Genomic DNA, 20,054 nt, shown 5'->3' on the forward strand with positions numbered 1-20,054 from the left:
AGGTATATCTGCTAAATCCAAATCAAACTTTATGTGAAAAGTTTTCTTTTAATAGGATCGATACTGAAATCTTTACGATTTGTTCCTCTATCTACCAAGTATTACATATTTGAGTTCCTATATAAAAGGTAGTGAGCATCAATCATCTTGAGGCCCAGGGTTTGATTCCATCTCACCTATTATATTTTTCTGTTCCCTAAGGTAAGACTGTTTCTTTTTTCTTCTCCTCCCTTCTCTTCTCTACTGATTTAAACCACACTTAAATAGTGAAGGATATTCCTTAAGATAATGCTACACTTTTAAATGCCTAGGTCTAGCTCTTGAAAGTATCTTAATACACTATCTAAATTAATGCAGGAATACTTCTGTTCACAAATGTACTCTCAGATTGCGAATTTTGAATAAAAAACCACCCGACCTTGTTATTTCCTATCGCCGGGAGATTATAAAGAAGATAACTGTGGATGAAGAAGTCAAGATTGTATAAAGAACAAATAATCCTAGTAACTCCAATCAGCATTATCTGCAATTTTTTTCCTCCTTGTTAAGCAATTTAAAAGTCCTAATATTATGAATATACCCTACACTCAGTCTATCGAATACATATATACATACAGTGTGTATACTTTAGAGTTTAGATAAAGCAAATAATGTAAAGTGAGACAAATGATGATGAATGTAGGCAGAAGAAACCAGGATGACATACTCTTACGCCTTTCAAGGCACTTTTCCAATCTTCAAGTTTGTTGTTACAAACTACGAATGATTATTATCAAGAAGTTGGTCCTAACTTTTAACAAATAATAGAGCTAGATCTTCAGATTAACACACCCTAAAGGGCAATTCATAGGTATACCAGGTTACTAGTTAGATCAGCACTTCACTTCCATGCACAAGAGACGACCAAAGGTCTGTTCATCCAGCCAAGATAAAGTACACCATCTCTCTCTTCAAGCCTATAGTTCTCACAGTAACTTTCTAACAGCGCCTTGATGGTGGCATTGACCGTAGGACTCAGAGGATATGGCCTAAATCCAGCCATTGTAAACCGTGCCTTCCATTTTCCAAAAAGTTCATGTCGTTCCACCCTTTCAGGACCCTCGCAAGCAATTATGTTAACAATGTCTCTAGCCAAGCAATGTTGCTCTACGCTGATCCGTTCCTTGTCCTCCCTAGGGAGAATGACATCTATTGACTGAAAGATGGCATTGTAGTAATCAAGAGTCTCCAAGAACCTTGGGAAGAATGGAGCCGTGTTTGTGTTGGATTCTAATTCCACGAGAGTCACTACCTTTGGAGATAGGCTCTTGGTCATCCTCAAAAGCCTATCTCGGTGATTCACAGTGCTCACACTTTCATCAGGAATATGATGGAGCTGGAAAGCAAAGTTCACAACTAAGGCCTCTCCACGCCTAACCCCGAGATGCTCGAGTTCTACATCACAGCTAGACATGGCCACAGCATGGAATTCAAAGGGCACATTACATGACTCAGCAAGCCGAGACAGTCTCTGTCCCACTAGATGTAGTCCACCTCCTCGGGCATAAGCAGAAAAAGAATCATCAATGCCAGTGATTCTTATGCATGGTGGTCCACCAGGCCTTGCTGCGAGGGCCTGAATTAGAGTTACCCACTGACTTCCCTGTGCAATCTGGAAATCAATGATGTGAACCATGTTGTCCCCCTTAACAGCCTCTGCAATTGCACCATTTGCTGACATGTAGCCAAACTTGAAGTAGGGACACACCTCGTAAAGGATGTTCATGTAGGAGAGAAGGTCAGAACTCGTAGGTTCTTTACATTTTAAAGCTTTGTAGATTGAACTGCCAGACGAACCAAGTCTAGCAACAAGACCTTCCAATATATATGCTCCCAAACGTTGGATCGGTTCCCCAGAGACTGAAACCATCTGCTTTAACTCGGGAATCAACCAATCTAGTGCACGCATATCATTCTCAGCTACAGCTCCAGCACACGCTATGAGTATTTGTTTCAAGTCTCCTCTATTAATCCCTATCGTTTGCCTCCATTGACTTGCCTCCAGAGAAAGGTGGCTGGTGAAGGAGCTATCTGAGCTATTTATGTCAGAGTCAGGCCCAAGCATTGCACTCTCCAGTTCCCTTAGTTTAAGTTTGAGATCATTTAGATCCTCAGTAATACATGAAGCACTTACAGGGGATCCATAAGTGTTGTCTGACTGACCATCCTGCTGTGATAATGGGCTTCCACTTGCAGGAGAGAAATTAAGAGGAGACTTGAGTGTTGTTGAATAACAACCATTTGAGATGGAAGAATCCAGTGTGCAGAACTGACCATGAGCTGTCTGAGAGTGAATATCTGTTTTTTGGGATCCATCATCAGAGGAAGGACAGTCAAAGGATTGGTGATTTTGCAGTGGAAAATGGGATTCTGCTTCTCTTACTGACATGGAATTATGATTATAGTACGATGTCTGGGTCTTATGTGAATAGTTGCGCTGCTTAGGCATTGTTATCACTGTATGCCTTATAGGAGAAGCCGGCAAGTCAAAATCTCAGACTGTATTAACCAAATACTTGGTGTTCTTGCCACCAGATTGTATCATCCAAAACACTGAAAGTTGTCGTCTTGTTAAATCCCCCTAGTTTCGGTCTTTGTTGCTAAATGGAAATGGCATATATTTCATATCTGAAGAGCTCCTATTGCTCAAGGTACCATCTTAATTCATCAAGGAAGATCAATGCCTCATCTCTCTGAGGTTAAGACCAACATAGATCTGGGAGAAAGAACATATCAGCACACCAAAAGAAAAAAAAGAGGAAGAATGAGTTGCAGCAAATAATAAGCGTTTAAGTGCATTGCCAATTTTTTGCAGCATAGAACACTAGTAGAAGTCATACAAATGTGTACTGTTACCAAAAAAGTTGATCTGTTCATCAGTTCTGTTATTCATGCATGCAACAATAGAATACTGCCTTTCAGCATGAAGAGATATTACAAATTTGATAGACCAATTTCAATTTCAGTCTTAGTCCAAATGAGCTCTGGCTCTTGCACATCAGGCAATTTTGGTGGAGCATAAAACCATTTGTTAGTTTCTTTCAAGATTAAAATAAATAGAATTACAATAATAAGTTATATATCAGAGAAAATAAGGCATGTGCCCTTTATGTATATATGTATTAGAGATTCACTGAAAAAGACAAAACAAGGTTTATTCTATTTTTATTTCACTATCTTCATAGAATTTACACTAAATTGATATGAATTATTCGGATAGGATTCCTCAACCAATATCATATCAAGATATGAGGATGGATAGACAAATTGAGATCTATTTCAACAAAACCCGGATATGGAATTGGGGCAGATATGATATTTGTCCAAACATTTTCACCCCTACAATCAACCACTTGAAAAAAAAAAACCTGCAATTTCACATCAGCAAAGAAATAATACTATAAATATTCCTAATCATTTTAGTTGGATAAAGAATACTCTTTCCTATACTAATATTCATTTTTAGCTTTGAATCTAGGAATTGATTCTTGAGACTCAGAATTTCAAATAGATAACGCTAACATGGCAGGCCAGGATATGATTGGTTAAAGTTTCTGGGCAGTATGGGATTAGGGACCGCTGAAGAGAAAAAGGTTATTAAAGAAGATGATAAGCCAACTTGAGACTTACTCAACAATTTATTATAAAACCATACAAATTTCAGAAACTCACCCTTGTTATAGGCATCACAAAAGATTGGACAGGAAAATATCCTGCTTATCAAAGTTAATTTTATGAACTCAATTTGACTATAAGTACAACATCAAAAGTCATAACAAAAATACCTTAGAAAAATAACCTGAAGTACATAAATGTTCCCTCTACTACTCAATTAAGCAGCAAATGCTGAATTCAAGATGATCAATAACATCAGTTGACCAACCCTGTTTAACTTATGAACATACTCCATCAAACTATCAATCATGACTGCAGGTAATACTATCTTTCGAATCTGACTAGATTTGGATACTTTGGCAAGTCATATATTGAAGTTCAGTATTGAGAACTGAAAGAAATAAAAAAAATAAAAAAAGAAAAGATGAAGATAGAACTGACTGAATGCTGATGTAGGTTACTGCAGCTGAATCATATCATACATTATACATATCACAACTTGATAGCTAATAATCATGTCCATTAATATTTACCACAATCACCAACTTTGCATACAGAACTTAAGCTCTCTTTACAGCTCTTACTATAGCAGATCTATTCTTAAAAAGTTTCACTGGCTTGTGCTCAACATTTGTTGCAGATTCAAGAACTTTTCTGATATAGGATCTCAAGAACTTTGCAGATGAATATTCATGTTTTGTACAATAAATAGACCTACGAGCCACCTAACATTGAAAAGAGAAGCAATTGGACAAGTGGAGTTCCATTAGCATTTGACTAATATGAGATGTGTATGGAAAATGGTTTTCAGCCAGAGATATGGATAGATACGAAAGGATTATAAAGCAAATAACACATTGAGAAATCTCTCCCAACTGCTGAATAGAAGTAGCTGTTACTTCATATGACCTCTAGAATTTGGACTTTCTTATAAAGGCCTTTTCTAGTTTTCTTCTTCTGGGGCCCAGTATCGCCTTCCCAGTAGCTCTCATTCTGATTTTAAAACTTGCATTGATCTCAAAAAAATGTCTGGCCAACGACTCAAAATTACCAATGATTAAATGAATTAAAAGTTCTATTATATAATTATTTGTGATTAAGAAAAGTTGTAAAAACAATCTACTTCAGCTTAGACAGATGCAAGTGACTTGTGAACTGTGAACCATCCCTCTTAAATCAAATGAACTAATTGTTTCATTCTAAAAAGAACTTGAGCAACATCTAATTCTCAACCCTATTTTAAGGACCAATTCTAAAGGATCCTCACAACAGATGAAATTGAGGCCCTAGCTATTACCAAAACCTTCGATTCTTCTGACGGCCTCGAACTAAGTTTACACAAGCAAATTGAGTTCTCCAGAACAAGAAAATGTATAAGATAGGGAGGATCTAGTAATCCTCCCTATATAAAGAAAAGACCAGCATGGAAACGCCATGAAAACATACTATTTAACTCATGAATCTAAAGCAAAATTTAAAAACTATATATATGTATAAAAGAATCAAGCAGGAACAAAGAGACCCACATCATTATTCCACCGAACAAGACGATTTCATGCCAAATTTAGAGATCTCTAGGTTAGGTAGGAAAACACAGCTTATGGAGAACGCAGACATCATAAACGGCTCCAAATAGACAAATTTAGTGGAAAATTATTGGAAAATGATCGAACTTGACATACCCTTTTAGTAATCTCCGATGCCTGTTCACTTCCAGCCCTCCAGGATGAGCACAAATTAACGAGTGGAAAAGGGAGAACTTATGCTCACAATAAAGTAAACTGCTACGCCGAACAGCAAATGCCCCCTTTCTTAGTCTACAATTACATCATTGCCTACCGTCGTCGCATTTCCGCTTGCTGTTAAGCCTAACAATTTTCTACGCAAAGCTAATTCAATCATGATGTGTGTGGTCTTAAAATACTAAACCAAATGTAAAAATTGTAAAAAAAAAAATCATTGCGAAGAAAGGAGTTGTAGACCAGAAAGAGAGACCGAGGGTCATTTTGTAAATCAACGCGAGTTGTGGACTAGAAGAAGGAACGTCTGATCCACATGCTTCCGCGTAACGCCTTTTAATTATCTTTTCATTCTGGAAAGTTCCTCTTAACCCATCTACCACGCCGACGGACGCGACCACATGCGAAGTTTCCGTACTACCGAGTACACATTCGTTCAAATACTCTGACTTTGGCGTCCGATTTTATATTTTATATAATTCATCCCAAACGGTGGTTTATCGATGGCAGCCGATCTTACTAACAACTCACCGTTTCTCGTGGACTTTGTATAAATGTACAACAGATATCTATATCTAGGAAAGCATGTACACTGGAGCAATTTATTAATATTTAATTGATTCGACTTCGATCCTAAATAATATTGTGGAAAAACTATTTGGTAATTTGATAGCTTGACTCAATTTGGCTGATTGCTCAGCAGTACGATTAGCTTTGATGATGAATAGCTCGACAATGCGACAGCTTGGAATAGATCTCGATGACATTTAGTTCAAAATAATTGTTCGGCTACGCATATAATTTGAAGCTTACATTAGGCAGCTAAAAGTTTGGCGGGGGGCTTAAGTGCCTCTGTATCTAAAAAAGTTTGGCCATTTGTTCAGTCCATATCTAACTTTCAGACTTATGAATGATAAAAAAAAACTATTAATATTTAAAATAATATAAGAGTCTGATACACAGAAAGGAAAAAAAAAAGGAATAGACCGAAATTTGTTTGACATGAGCTATAAGATACGACCTAAAAGAACTCCAAAAGTAGAAAGATTTTAAATTATCCACCCAGCAATAACTAAAAGGTTTAAAAGTTGTAGTGCTTAGACTTGACCACAATGACCAACCAGCAAAAGTGGTCAGATCTAATCACTTACAAGCACTGACTGTAACCTAATAGCGCAACCATCTCTTGGCATATATATAAAAGAAAAGCTCTATTTGTCCTATGGAGTCATTGAAGAGCTCCTGTTTGTGCGAGACTGTACAGCAGTTGAGAGAACGAGAAAGCTCTGAATTACTCATTAATTAAAAGCCGAGCACGATTTCCTATGGAGCTCAAGAGCGTAATTTGTTAATTAGACATCCTTGCTCTACAAGCAGTAGACATAGTCTTACCAGCAAAACAAGCTTGTCTTCTTCGGCGAGCACGACTTCCTATGCGCCTTTAGCACTCCCATTATTGGCCGCAGCTTCACACTTCGACTTCCCAACCCTTATAGTAACCCGATGACCTTTTTATTTATCTTTGGGAGAATTATATTTCACAATTCACATATTTTTCACAATTTCTCGTTCACATTTTAAGTTGTCCATGGCTATCTTTGGGTGAGCACTCCCTTCGTCTACACCTCGGCCTTCGGCTCCGCCGCCACCGCCACCGCGGTAACACTTGCGAGCCTTGAGGGGAAGAGGAGTCACGGAGGAGGGGGAGGGAGGCAACATTGGAGTAGACCACCATCTCGTCGGCGGAGAGAAGGCCGAGGGGGAAGCCGGCTTGGACGGGGGAGTGTGAGCTTCATCTTTCTTGGGGGATGATAGAGGAGAAGGTAGCAGATGAGAGAAGAGACGACGAGAGTTCATTCTCGGGACTTTTTTTTGTTTTACATACATTCAAAGAGTGAAGAGTGAAGAGTGAAGAGTGAAGAGTGAAGACTAAGACATTGGTCGATTAAACACCAAATTTTGCTAAATACTAAATACATATATATCATATCATGTCAAGCTTTAGTTAATATAGACTCTAAGTTCTTGCACTATGCGAACCTAAGCAATTACTTTAAGTCGCATTGAACTGAGCTGAGCTTCTTTGTGACCATGAAGTCATAGTTAAAGTACCTACATTTTTTCTCTAGTATCTTAACTTTAAATAATATATTTTTAGTAATAAATTTCACTAAGAGTATTTTGAGTTCGGTATAGTATTTTAGATTTAGGTATTTTAAGTTGGGTTAAGATATATTGGTAATTTTTTCTTTGTGTAGTTAAGTTAATTGTAATCAACATAATTAACAGTAAAATATTTTTATGCACATATTTAATAAAATAGATAATTTAATTTATAAATATTAAAATATAAGGCAATAGGTAAAATGGCTGGGTGTAAAATATAAAATTTTCGTAGATACATTAGCATTCAATCCTGGAATCCCCTCTCTCTTGTTATATATATTAGGTCACAAACTAACTCATAAATTAGAACCTAATTTGCTCGATATGTAAGTTGGTACGCTATACTAATCTCTTAAAAAATGGGGTACAAATAGCCAAAATCATACATATAACACTCTAAGTACAAAATCTATTAAATGTCAATCTTAATATTTACAACGAAAAATACTCATATTCTATACCCTTTGTATCTATCTATTTTTCTAGGGTAAAAAAATATCTAAAAGTATGATATACTTGGTATAATAAGGACACTGAAAATGTAAGTGCTATAATCGGCTCAACATATGATTATTTATTATTTATTAATTATAATTTTATTTTAAGAAATAAATAATTTATTTGCATATGTACAAGACTAAAATGAATATTTACTTGTATACTGGTCTAAAAATCTCTTAACCCGGTGACTATTTAACAAGTTTTTTTAGATGACTCTAAAATAAATTTGTATTTATGTATATCTTTTTAAATTTCATATTTATTTTGACAATTAATATTATCTTAGTAATTTATCAGACAAATATATATTTCTATACTTAACTTGATGAAAACTTAAACTGAATTTTATCTATGAATTAATTTTTAATTTATATATCTCTCTGTTTAATTTAAAATTTAATAAATAGAGAATCAAATTAAATTAAACTGATAAAGAATCATTTCTAAATGGAATTCTATCTTTTAATATTAAGAAATTTAAACGGAGTTTAGACATTAAAAACTGATTATTATAACCATGAGATGGGGGCCTTCACTGGACCTAGTGCTTCAAAAGTATAATTAAATTACAAAAGATTTGTGCCAAAATGATAAAGTTTAGTAAAGTGACGGGTCGCGCTTATAAATTGTAGCGTTGCGGCCAACGATTAGTGATGACAGTGATGGATCCATAATCACTGGCACGATGTATACGATAATATATGAATCGGCATGTCCTCCCATGCCGAACAATCTTGCACAAGAAAATGACCTACACTTTGAGCATAAAAAAAGGAGGAGGAGGAGAAGAGAAACTAAAAAACGAATAGAGAACACGAAAATCTAAGCATCGTCGGACGATGTCAGCCGTCGGATGAAAGATAATATTTCCTGGATCTTGTGCACGCTTTGTAGTTCGGTTGTGCAAGTGGTCCCGAATAAATTGGTGCCAAGTGCCCACTTCGTATATCCGTAGTCAAAGCTAACATGTAATTATGCCGAGGATGGTCCCCATTTATCTCCCCACTGTATTAGACTCTCAACGAAATCGATCCTCTGCAAGCCCGGTTGCAGGAATGGAATTTAGTATTCAACCAGAGGATGCGACGTAACGAATGTAATATATTCCTGCAGTGACGTAAATAAATAAAATAAAGGGGAAATTTAATTCCAAGCCGAATTAACCTCTCCCCCTTCAGAAGCACACTCTACCGAGAGAACTACTTCTCTGCTTTTTCGGAAACGGGAAATCGGAGTCGCTTCGCCATTTGGGTGCCGCCGCGGAGGAGTTCGCTTCGGTTTCCGCTTGTGTAGGGATCCTTCTCCCGATCCGAAGACGGTAATCTTTTGGATTTTTTTTTCTTCTTTGGATTGGGAGGAAATTTTGGGGTCCAAATTGGGATTTGATGAATTCTGAAAGTTTTTGTAGGCTTTCTTCGCGAGAAAGAGGGAGATGACTAAAGGGCGGTCCCCGGAGCCCTTGGATTTCTTCATATGGACCGTCGAGGTATGTAGGTTTCTTGGCTTCCCTTTCATTTCTTCAGATCTTGTTGTCATTAGCGCACTTTATAATGTTGCGATTAGAAAGAAAAAAAAACATTTTGTTCTTTATCTTTAATTTTGGTTTCATCTTTGGGGATTTGTTATCTGATCTGTAATCAGAATTGCTAATGGGTAACATATTTTGATTTGGTTAATTTAATGTAATCTGGCTGTGTTTTTCGATTTTGCTCATTGTACAAAGAAGGATAAATTTCTCATGAGTTTCTAAAACTTGTGCACTCCGAAGTGCTGGGACGTGTACCCGACTACCCTTGCCATTCCTCTTTGTCCCGACTGTAACCTATGATGCCGGAGTTGTATCGAGTCAAATTAGAATATAGATCGTCCTATTTAGGGTGAAAAAAGATATTAGTTTGGAATAGGGTCATTGTGAGAAAAACATTATCTTTCGTGATCAAGGGAGGGTGATTCAACTTTTGTTAGAATAGCAATCTCACAAGGAGGTTAAATCATCCACCCTGTGTTAATCAAGTTCCTTGTTCTTTTACTAGTTCAGCCTTCCTATCATCTTCCGTATGGGCATCTTATTCTTACTTCCTTTAAACGAGTCGTGAATAACTTCATCAATTTTAGTAAGATAATGAATAGACTGCTACTTGAAGAGGGCGGAGGATGTATTTGGTCCTCATGAATAGGTTGTTTTGGAAGCAGAAACAGGCACTGGTTGGAACAATGTCAATATTATTTTATATTTGGGCATTAAAAATTTAAAAGGATGGATACTTTAGAAATTAGATGGTTTTGATTGATGGTCATGATAACCCCACCCTGACTATCTTGTATAAGATAGACAATAGTCATGCATTTATTTTAACCAAATTTTGAACTGAAGCAAATTGGTATATCTTCCTGCAATAATAATGACAACCAAGACTTAGTCCCAATTATTTGGGATCACCAGTATAGATCATTTTCTCTACATGGATGTAAGTGCCCAAAGAATTATAGGATGACAACTAAGTCTTGCTTCGTTCACTTGTTAATGCATTGATCTATTTGACCAAAAAAACATGCCCGCCTTTTGATTAATGATCTTTGGAGCATAATTGATTTTAATCCTATCTAATTGGAAACAGTTAAAGGGATCATACTTCGTTGCTGATTCAACTTGGAGCAGTTTTTGAGTAATAGGAATGAAGGAAAGCAACTAGGAGTCTAGGACTTCACTGCAACTTTCTTTCCCTGGCTCCTAGGCCACAATTTAAGTGCTTTCTCTTTTTGTAGTACTGATGGGATCCTTAGCTGTCTCCAGATTGAGTATTTTGTCAGGAAATGCATGTATTCTAATGTTAACTCTTAATTTCTCTGTAAGTAATTCAACTGCCGAGGAATGGGAATAAAGGAAAGAAAATATAATTATCTTATAATATGCGGCTTTGTTTTTCTAATTCTGTCAGAGTATAACAGGCGTACATATTGGTTTTCTAATCCTATTTGAATCCTTGGTGGCCTCCACATCGAGGATTTTCTCACCCTTGTGTATGCCTCAATTCATGTGAAGCAATTCAACTTCTGATCGAGTCATTGCCAAACTATATCATTTGCACTTTTATGAAGCTCATAGTTTTTGTAAGCTTCTTGTATGCTTAGGTAAGCATCTGGAGATGCTGATATTAAGTTTACTAATAAAGAGGCAGATTATCATTTTTATCTGTCTGAATTCTGCACAAATAAGTTACCTAAATTTCAGGATGTTGGGTTATGGTTGGAAGAGATAAATCTCGGTAGCTACCGCCAAGTGTTTGAAGATAATGGTGTCAATGGAGAGTATCTAGAAAGCTTATCGATGTTTACCACGGAGCAGATTCTGCGGTTTATCAGGCGATGCCACATGAAATGGGGAGATTTTATTACACTCTGCAAAGAGCTAAGGCGCATCAAAGGTTCTGCTCTTTCCGCTATCATATTTCTAATGATGATTGCATGTCAAGATTCTACATCAACGTTTCTGTCTTGATCATTTCAGTATATTACAACTTTTTAACCAATTAATTGCCTGTATTTTGAACTATGTATTTCATATTTGTCTTTTCATTTGAACCAACATTATTATAAATGAATTTGCTTCTGCAGTTTGAAAGTCACTTGTTTGTTAATGGAAAGACAAGATTTTGGTAATATTAAGAGGAATCCATTGATCAGATTATAGATTAATTAGCTGACGGAAGTGTCGAGATGCAATCCATTCATAAGATCATCAATGGTTTGTCTGATTGAACTTGACTACTGGGTCTACCTATGACCTATCACAGATTAAACCCTAATCTCAGGAGCTGTGGTAGTCTAGACACTTTCTCTATTATGTGATCTGAAATGTGTGGAATGCTGAAGAAAGAACCGTAAGCGATTTTTTGCTGCAACCGCAATTTTCACAGGGGCCTTATGTATAGTAAATGTATAGCAATCCATCAAATGCGTCTCTCCTTGTAGTTGGCTTTTATTATCAATTTGATTGTTACTTCTGTTTAATTGCATTTATTAATAGATTCAGTCAGGTGGTTATTGTTCTACTTTTCACATCAAGAAGGTATTTCGTAGAAGAACAAATCCATGTTCTCTGTTGTTTAGACCTATTACTCACCCAGAATAAAATCCGTGTCAATACACCATACCATCTGTACACATTGTCGTTTGGGTATGCTGTTGTTAGTAACCTAGTAGACATTTAGCAGATTTGATGCTAAGATAGAGACCTGCACACAATGCCTTTTAATAGAGGCTCCCATTTTTAACTTGCTCCTAGATTTGCTCTGCAAATGAGATGCTAAGGAGTTTGCAAACATTCATGCCTCAAAAGAAAAACATTCCTTTTCTTCCTTTCAGTCATGCTTATCCTTTCCATTGTAATCCGTATGCTTTTCCCCCTAATATCTCACATTGGAAAAATCTTATAGTGAGATTTTGGCATTGCATACTCTATTTGTTTCTTAAGAATGCTGGACCTTTTCGCTTTCATCTTCTTTTTATTTCATGTACTTGATTGTTTTTTAGTTTCATTAGATAAACATAAAAGTAAAAAAAAGAAATATCAGTTCAAAATCTTTCCCTTCCATTATTGTTAATCTGTAAGCTTAGAAGCATTTTGTAGTGACTCAATCATATGGTTATTTTAATTTAACAATGTGCTAGTTAGTTTGCTTATGGGCAGGAACATCCAGTGGAGCTTCTTTGTTCTCAGATGTGGTGCTCTTCCATCTTGATGCAAGATCTATATGTTATATGTAGTAATTCAAGTTATTAGACTCATAGCTATACCTACTTTATTACCTTGTTGCAGTTCTAAAATCTTAATTTCCATATGATATGTAACATTTTCTTGTTTTGATTTTTGTGCATCTGCCCATAGAACTAGGCAACTGAACATAGCCAAAAACCTAGTACAATCTGTAACTGATTAAAGCTTAAGTTCAAGGGACAAAGTCATTACATATGTTGAGTCTATGGCTAATTGAACTCAGGACCACCTTAAGGAAACTTGTGCATGACAAAGAATTAGATAGTTATTGTGTGTGTGTGATTCATTGAAGGCCAATTATAACATGCTTGAATGAGAATGGATGGATATTATAGTTATTGCCTGCTATGGAATTACAATGACTGCTTGTTGTTGAGCCTTTGTTTCTGAATAATTTTATTTTCTATTCAAAACTATTTTAGTTAGTTCATTTTGGAGTAATGCAACTGTACGTTAGAACTTTGAGTGATAGTTTTGGTTGGTTCCATTGCAGAATCTTATTCACTGTTAACTTTAATCATCATTATTTTTGAATGATCATTTAAAACTATCTGCAAGATTCTATTTTTCCAAAAGGGCATTAAAAATGGGGGCATTTATACTTCATTGAATAATGATGATTATGAATCAACTGCAAGGATGATGTAGGATGAGCATATGGAGTTCAGATGATTTATGATTCTTTTCATCTACTTCACTTGATAAGTTGGACTTCTTTAGAAGCAATTTTCGTCATCATACATAAGACTTGAGAGACAATGAAGAATCATATGAAGAGAAATTTACAAATTTATGTTAGATTTTTAATCAATGTGTGCAACTTCTTGTGTTCTCTGGTTTTGTAGTTTCACATTTAAATTCCTATACTTTTAGTTTTCTACTTTTCTCAATCTCTTAATTTGTTACGTCTCAAGTTGGATTGCTCCTTGTGGAGATATTATTAGACTCTATACTTGGAGAATTAGCGGTTATTGACACTTGGTAGAGTTTATGAGTTTCATATTTAATTTTGAGAGCCACGAGCCCACAGATTCGCATGCTTAGTAACCTTACTGCTAGATATCTAGTATACTTTGAACTATAGTTGTAAGACAAATGTGGTTTTAGTGCATGTGATAGATGAGTTATCAATCCAACATTTTACCATGCTCTGCTCTTTAACATTGGTGTGACGCATGTCATTAGCAAAGTGCCTAACCTGAGTATAGTTCATGGTGGACTTCATTAAACATCTTTTGGTTCAAAAAAGGGTTAATTACGTCTACACCTCCTGAATTATACTCAGTTTTCATAGGAATCTCTTAAACCTTTTTAGGTTACGATGTCCTATAAACTTTAGATTATATTAGTGTACCATAACAAAATTGGACTAGTCAACTTATGTGGCAGTTATATTAGATTAATTAACCTCAAAATGATCTAAATACTCTTGTAACCTTTATATGACCCATTAATTAAAATAGGATAAAAAAATATTCTAATAAAAATTTAATTATCTTATTATTATATTCAATCGTCTTCTTTCCATTCACCATTATCACCCTCATCTTCATTCTTCTCCCCCTGTTCTCTCTCTTCATTTTTCCTTCCCTTCTATTTCTCCCTCCCTCCTCCTTTCCTAGCTTCTATTCTCTCCCCGCCCCCCCTCCCGATGACGCTACTGCCCACGATGAGGCCCATCACCCCTAGGGCGAGGGCACCTGCAATTCTCCACTGCGAGTGAGCTCGTTGTCGCGCTGAGTAGTACGGGGAGGCCGCGGCGAGCTTGGAATTTTCGTTTTGTCTTCATAAATAGCGTGTGTTGCTAAAGTGGATTCAAGGTTTTTGTCACGGAGCAGCTCTCGCCCAATTTACAGAAAAGGTCAGAGCTTTTTGAGTATAAAGACTTTACTATAGGATAAGGAGAATACAGTCAAAGTTTGATAGTGGTTCCTTACATAGAGGTACCGTGTTATGGACCATTCGACTTGAGACAACAAAATCCAATAACACCTGATCAAAGGAAAGGAACTGCATGCCAATATGAATTGCATGGTCAACATGCAGTTGATTACTTAGCATTTCAACCATTCTCATGTCAGTTGGGACCTTGCACTCGACTAATTGACAAAAAGAAGGATTTGCGGTCAGATAAGGGAACTGAAAGTCCATTCCTAAATTTTAATCCACCATGGTTGGCAGGAAGTTGAGCATGGGGCAGCAAAAGATTGAGATAAAGAGGATTCAAAATGAGGAGACCTGGCAAGTGTGCTTCTTGAAGCGACACGCCAGACTCTTTAAGAAAGCAAGCGAGCTCTCCATCCTCTGTGGCATCAAGATTGGTTCATCATCACCGCGTGGGATGAGGAGACCGCAACAAGCTTGCTGCTGTGTCACGTGGGACGGAGAGGCTACATCGAGCTCACTACCGCGCCGCGTGGGGCGAGAGGCAGCGACGATCTCGCTGTCGTTGCCCTCCCACTCACATGCCTCCGCCGTTGCTGTCGCCCTTCCTCTCACACATCGCCGCCATAGCCTGATGTCTACGAAGGTAGAAGACAAGTGGAGACTAGAGAAAGGAGAGGTTAAGTTATTCGAGGGTAATTATATAATTTATTATTTTTATTAAAAGTAATAATATTGTGATATATTAATTAAATGTATAATTGTCATTAGGTGTATTTTGTAATTGCCGTTTGTGTTTTTACTTCGATCCAAAATTTGGGAGACATTGTAACCTAAAAAAGTTTAGGGAGTCCCCATAAAATTCGAGTATAGTTCAAGGAGTGTAGACATAATTAACTCTTTAAAAAAAAACTAGAATTAACATAGAGAATCAAATTCATTGTGTAAGAAGCTCCATCAGTCAAAATAAGAGTGACTGAATGGAGTTTAAGAAAGTGCTAAACCCCTAGAGCTCACGCTAGTACCATATTTATTTTTACCTTTTATGTCATTTGCTTGGTACTTCAAGCTGAACCTCAGCTGTCCTTTTACAATTCTTACTTCACCTTTGTCTTTCAATGTCTTTTAAAGGGTATCAGTCCGATAGCTTAAGTGTGCCTTCTTAAATGTTAAAATTTTCTGTGATCTAAAATCCGCATCTTGTGCACTCTATATTTTTTGTCTACTATATCTTGTCATCCCTAGTATCATTTATCCACTGTTTCATCAAGACAATCCTTAATTGACCTCTGTGGGGGGTCTGGGAATCCAAAGTATTTGTTCTATATTTCTGTGGAAGTATATTCAAGTATACTAATAAGGATCAAGCACAGGATCTGACTGTGGATGCATTTATAGCATTTGTATGTTTTACAGGGATTAAATTGTTTGGAATTACTTTTTTATGCACAAAGTTCCACCCTTACCATGAAGGGAGCAGTGTGCACATTGGGATTACATGGATGGAAATTGGAAATTTCTAAGAAAAGGCTACATTGAGATTCCAGGGAAGATTCTGAAGTTGCTACCACAGCCTAAATAGAAATTTCTCCTATTATGCATTTACCTTTGAGTGAACTCTATGCGGTCAGGGAAGCTAAAGTCATTTATATTGAACAGTATACCAGTTCAAGATAATCTCAACCAAAGGAATGAGTGATTGCTACATAACAACAACTGCAACTTTATATTTCATTGGTTTTCACTATACTCTGTCTGAGATCATCTCTCAACATTAATGGAAGGTTCCGTTGCCACATAAAAGATTACCAGTGTTTAAATGTTGACTCCTCTGTTGCTTGTACATGCAGTTGCCTGCCTAAAAGGAGAACAAGAAGTCCGCAGACCATGGTGGGCTCCTTCATGTCTCTCTCCCGTGTTTGCAAGGGTTGCCAAACAGAACAGACAATCTCGTGTTGTCTCCTTGAAGCTGGAACCCTGAGTTTCCACATGAAATATGCCTCTTCTTCCGTGGTACAGCAGATCCATGCCCCCTCGGTTCTCCTCTGTTCAACCTGATCCTAAAGGTGGCTTAGTGTTGCTTATATGGTTGCTGAGGTTCTTCTATGTTGTCTTATATATGGTTTGCAATGTTCACTTATCCTGTATATTTGTTGATTTGTTATCCATATGTAAGTCTTTAGAGTGACTAAATCCATGAAGATTGTTACTGGAAACAGTCATGCTTTCTCTCTTGTTTTTAGAATCTTATAAGTCTTTTTATAACGGAATCTTCTAAAGCTTGCTATCTTCCATCTTTTCTTTACTAATTACGAGACTGGTGCCATACATGAGGATCAGATCAAAGAATGTTGACGCGTTGTTGCTCATACATGGTGATCTTATTTAGACAAATCTAGATGTACATGGGTATGTAGAGGATTAAGAGCATGATTCTGGAACTGTGGTTCCTTGGTCCGTTAAGTTGTTTTTTATATGTGTTCCACCAGGAAGTATTTGCAAACCAGACAGCTTTCGGAGTATTGTGTGAAATAGGTGTGTGTTCCTTCAACCGCATGGGAAGTGATCGTTTGTGAGGATATCGTGTGAAACAGGGATGAATCATAAGTGGAAGGACGGCAGGAGGATAGAAATTCGCCGTGTGAGGATAATTTTGCAGGCCGAACGACCGCAGGAGGAAGAGAAGTTGACTGTACGTATCTCCACTGTGGAACTCGTTGTAGCAAGGTGGGCCAAATTCTCTCACCATGCATGACATCGTAGAAGCCAGAAAGACATATTGATTAAAGATTTAAATAGTAGGATGTAGCCGAAGATGAGAAATGTCCATGATCATTGGAGGAGGAATAATGACAGAGGTGCTGTTAAAAAATTCTGGACAGTGGATTCTACACTTTTAGATAAATTGTGGCACAGGGAACTGCGATGGACATACTGTCATTGGCGTAAAGATCAAAACCAGAAAGTTATCCACACCAAAATTCTCAAACGCACAAATTCTTGTGGGAATCCACTCTAAAGTGTATCATCTTCTATAACCAGAGATCCAATTACTTCATGCTTCCCCTATTTTCTCTTGCTTCTGATGTCCAGAAGATCTTAAAAATTTACTAACTACATTATATCTATCTTGAAAGGTCAGTGGACATTGCCACTTTCCCCTCATTTCTTGTTATCCCATTTTGTGAGCGATGCCCTCTTGTGCAATGTTACGAGTGAAACTCTGAATCAAACTCACAGTTCTCAGTGTGAAGAAAGCCAGACCAAGAAAACTAAGCATGAAAAATTCACCAGTAATCCATACATGAGCATTTTCCATTCTTGAAATGGTGGAAGCGACTATTGTCCCTGACAATGATTTCACGTTCATAAATAGCTGAAAGAAGCTTCGTTACAGTATGGCAATCGTTACAAACACGCAAGTTTTTGACAACTCGGATTGGAGCCCTTGGTTCCACATTGATCAGCCCAAAAGAAATAGCTAATCTCTCACTATGATGAGCTAATTCTGCTTCCTTATCCTGATCTTCTACACACAAGAGAACCTGTGAAGTGTCCGGAATATATCCTGCATGCTTTAATTTGCTACCCATCTCATTCAGCTTGCAATAGATCTCTTCAGTTTGAGGGTGAGATCTAGTCCCCACCACAAACTCATGAACATGACCACCATGCTCCACAATACTGCAACCAGGATCCTTTCTTATTCCTCTTTCTTTCATCAATTCTCTCAACTTTGAGACACCATCCCAGAGGCCAGCAGAAGCATAGATGTTGGAGAGAAGGACATAACATCCAGTGGCATCTGGAGCCAATTCTATCACACGATCTGCGGCGTACTTACCAAGCTCAATGTTTCCATATTTCTTGCACCCACTGAGTAGGCTCATCCATATTATCTTGTTTGGTTTCATGGGCATCTGGCCTATCACATCCCTTGCCTCCTCTAACTGGCCGACGCGGCAAAGGAGATCCACCAAACAACCGTAGTGTTCTACGGTCGGTTTTATCCCATATTTTCTGCTCATAAGTTCAAAATAGTGCTGCCCCTCCTTTACCATTCCTGCATGACTACAAGCATTCAACAATCCGATAAAAATGATCGAGTGGGGTTTAATGCTAGCTTTCTGCATCTGATTGAACAACTCCATCACACGATCAGCCATGCCATGCATCCCGAAGCCCATGATCATCGCAGTCCAATGCGCAAGCTTCCTCCTATGTATCTTCTTAAAAACTGAGAGAGCACTCTCAATGCTTCCACACTTGGAGTACATCTCAATAAGACAAGTTCCAAGGACACCATCTATATCAAATCCATTCTGGCAAATATACCTATCAATTGCCATACCCCTCTCAAGAAGAGCCAACCCAGAGACCGCCGAAAGCACACTTACCAACGTCACAACATTAGGAACCACACCATCCCTACCCATTGCATCATAAATTCCAAGAGCCTCCTTAAAAAGCTCAAGCTTCTCAAACCCCGTAATCATCGAGTTCCAAGTGACAACATTCCTCACTGGCATTCTATCAAACAGCCCTTTCGCTGACTCAAAATCCCCACTTTTCATATACCCATCGATCATTACGTTCCAGGAAACAACACCCTTCTCTGGCATCCTATCAAAAATCTCCCTTGCAACCCCAACCTCCCCGTTCCTCGCATACCCGTAAACCAGCGAAGTCCAAGAAAACGAATCCCTCTGTGGCATTTCATCGAACAACTTCCTTGCCACCTCGACTTGTCCACTCCTCGCGTACCCATCAATCAGAGAATTCCAGGAAACCACATCCTTCTCAGGAATCCTCTCAAACACCTCCTGGGCGGAGCCCAAGTCGCCGCATTTGGAGTAGAAGCTGACCAAGGTAGTCTGGGAAAACGGGTCGGAGGCGAACCCAAGTTTTAGAATTAGCCCGTGGAGCTGTTTCCCTTCGGAAATAGCTTGGAGTTTGGCGCAGGCTCTGAGGAGGGAGGGTAGGGTGGAGGAACAAGGAGGAGAAGGGGAGAGTAGGAGGAGGTTGGAGAAGAGGAGGAGGGCAGCATGAGAGTGGTGGGAGGAGACGAGACGTTTGAGGAGGGGGTTGAAAGAGGAGGAGGAGGAGGAGGAAAGGTTAGATTTGATGAAGACGGCGTGGAGTTGGGATAGGTCGCGAGGGGAGAGGGAGAGATGGAGGAGGGAGGGGTGAAGTTGGTCGGGAGTCGATGGTGGGAGATGTGGGTTGGTGGACGGCGACGAGAAGAGGGGAGTTGGAGTTTGGAGGGAGATCATCTTCCACTCCGAGGAGGAAGATAAAGCACCCTTTCTCTTTCTTAGTACCTCTATTAAATT

At 37.9% G+C, this 20,054-nt stretch overlaps 3 protein-coding genes across 4 annotated transcripts; 1 reads left to right on the forward strand and 2 right to left on the reverse strand.

Annotated features, from left to right (window-relative positions):
- Nucleotides 1-679: 679 nt before the first annotated feature.
- LOC140785597 (scarecrow-like protein 21) lies at nt 680-5,632 on the reverse strand. Its single transcript, XM_073133513.1, has 2 exons — nt 5,337-5,632; nt 680-2,755 (listed from the first exon to the last, which is right to left on the reverse strand). Exon 2 carries the CDS (start codon nt 2,486-2,488, stop codon nt 881-883), a length of 1,608 nt encoding a protein of 535 aa, XP_072989614.1. The 5' UTR covers nt 2,489-2,755; nt 5,337-5,632; the 3' UTR covers nt 680-880.
- A 3,576-nt stretch (nt 5,633-9,208) lies between these two features.
- LOC140799452 (uncharacterized) lies at nt 9,209-17,013 on the forward strand. 2 transcript variants are annotated; one of them, XM_073153809.1, is made up of 4 exons: nt 9,209-9,378; nt 9,469-9,546; nt 11,293-11,485; nt 16,138-16,565. In XM_073153809.1, the coding sequence occupies exons 2-4, from the start codon at nt 9,493-9,495 to the stop codon at nt 16,242-16,244; spliced, it is 354 nt and encodes a 117-aa protein (XP_073009910.1). In that variant the 5' UTR covers nt 9,209-9,378; nt 9,469-9,492; the 3' UTR covers nt 16,245-16,565. The 2 variants fall into 2 exon arrangements, with proteins under 2 accessions (XP_073009910.1, XP_073009902.1); XM_073153801.1 differs by lacking the exon at nt 16,138-16,565 and adding an exon at nt 16,572-17,013 and having other exon boundaries at nt 9,216-9,378.
- A 995-nt stretch (nt 17,014-18,008) lies between these two features.
- On the reverse strand, nt 18,009-19,994 carry LOC140796902 (pentatricopeptide repeat-containing protein At3g62890-like). The gene has a single exon (XM_073150085.1). The coding sequence runs from the start codon at nt 19,992-19,994 to the stop codon at nt 18,009-18,011; it is 1,986 nt and encodes a 661-aa protein (XP_073006186.1).
- Nucleotides 19,995-20,054: the final 60 nt, after the last annotated feature.

This window comes from Typha latifolia, chromosome 1 (assembly GCF_019914945.1).
Source record: "Typha latifolia isolate L0001 chromosome 1, TyphaL0001v2, whole genome shotgun sequence".
NCBI classification, from domain to species: Eukaryota; Viridiplantae; Streptophyta; class Magnoliopsida; order Poales; family Typhaceae; genus Typha; species Typha latifolia.

Coding starts and splice junctions, on each gene's coding strand:
- LOC140785597 (XM_073133513.1), bottom strand. CDS start 2,488: ATGCCTAAGCAGCGCAACTATTCACATAAGACCCAGACATCGTACTAT.
- LOC140799452 (XM_073153801.1), top strand. CDS start 9,493: ATGACTAAAGGGCGGTCCCCGGAGCCCTTGGATTTCTTCATATGGACC. Junction 9,547..11,292: donor TCTTCATATGGACCGTCGAG/GTATGTAGGTTT, acceptor CCTAAATTTCAG/GATGTTGGGTTATGGTTGGA. Junction 11,486..16,571: donor AGAGCTAAGGCGCATCAAAG/GTTCTGCTCTTT, acceptor TTGTACATGCAG/TTGCCTGCCTAAAAGGAGAA.
- LOC140796902 (XM_073150085.1), bottom strand. CDS start 19,994: ATGATCTCCCTCCAAACTCCAACTCCCCTCTTCTCGTCGCCGTCCACC.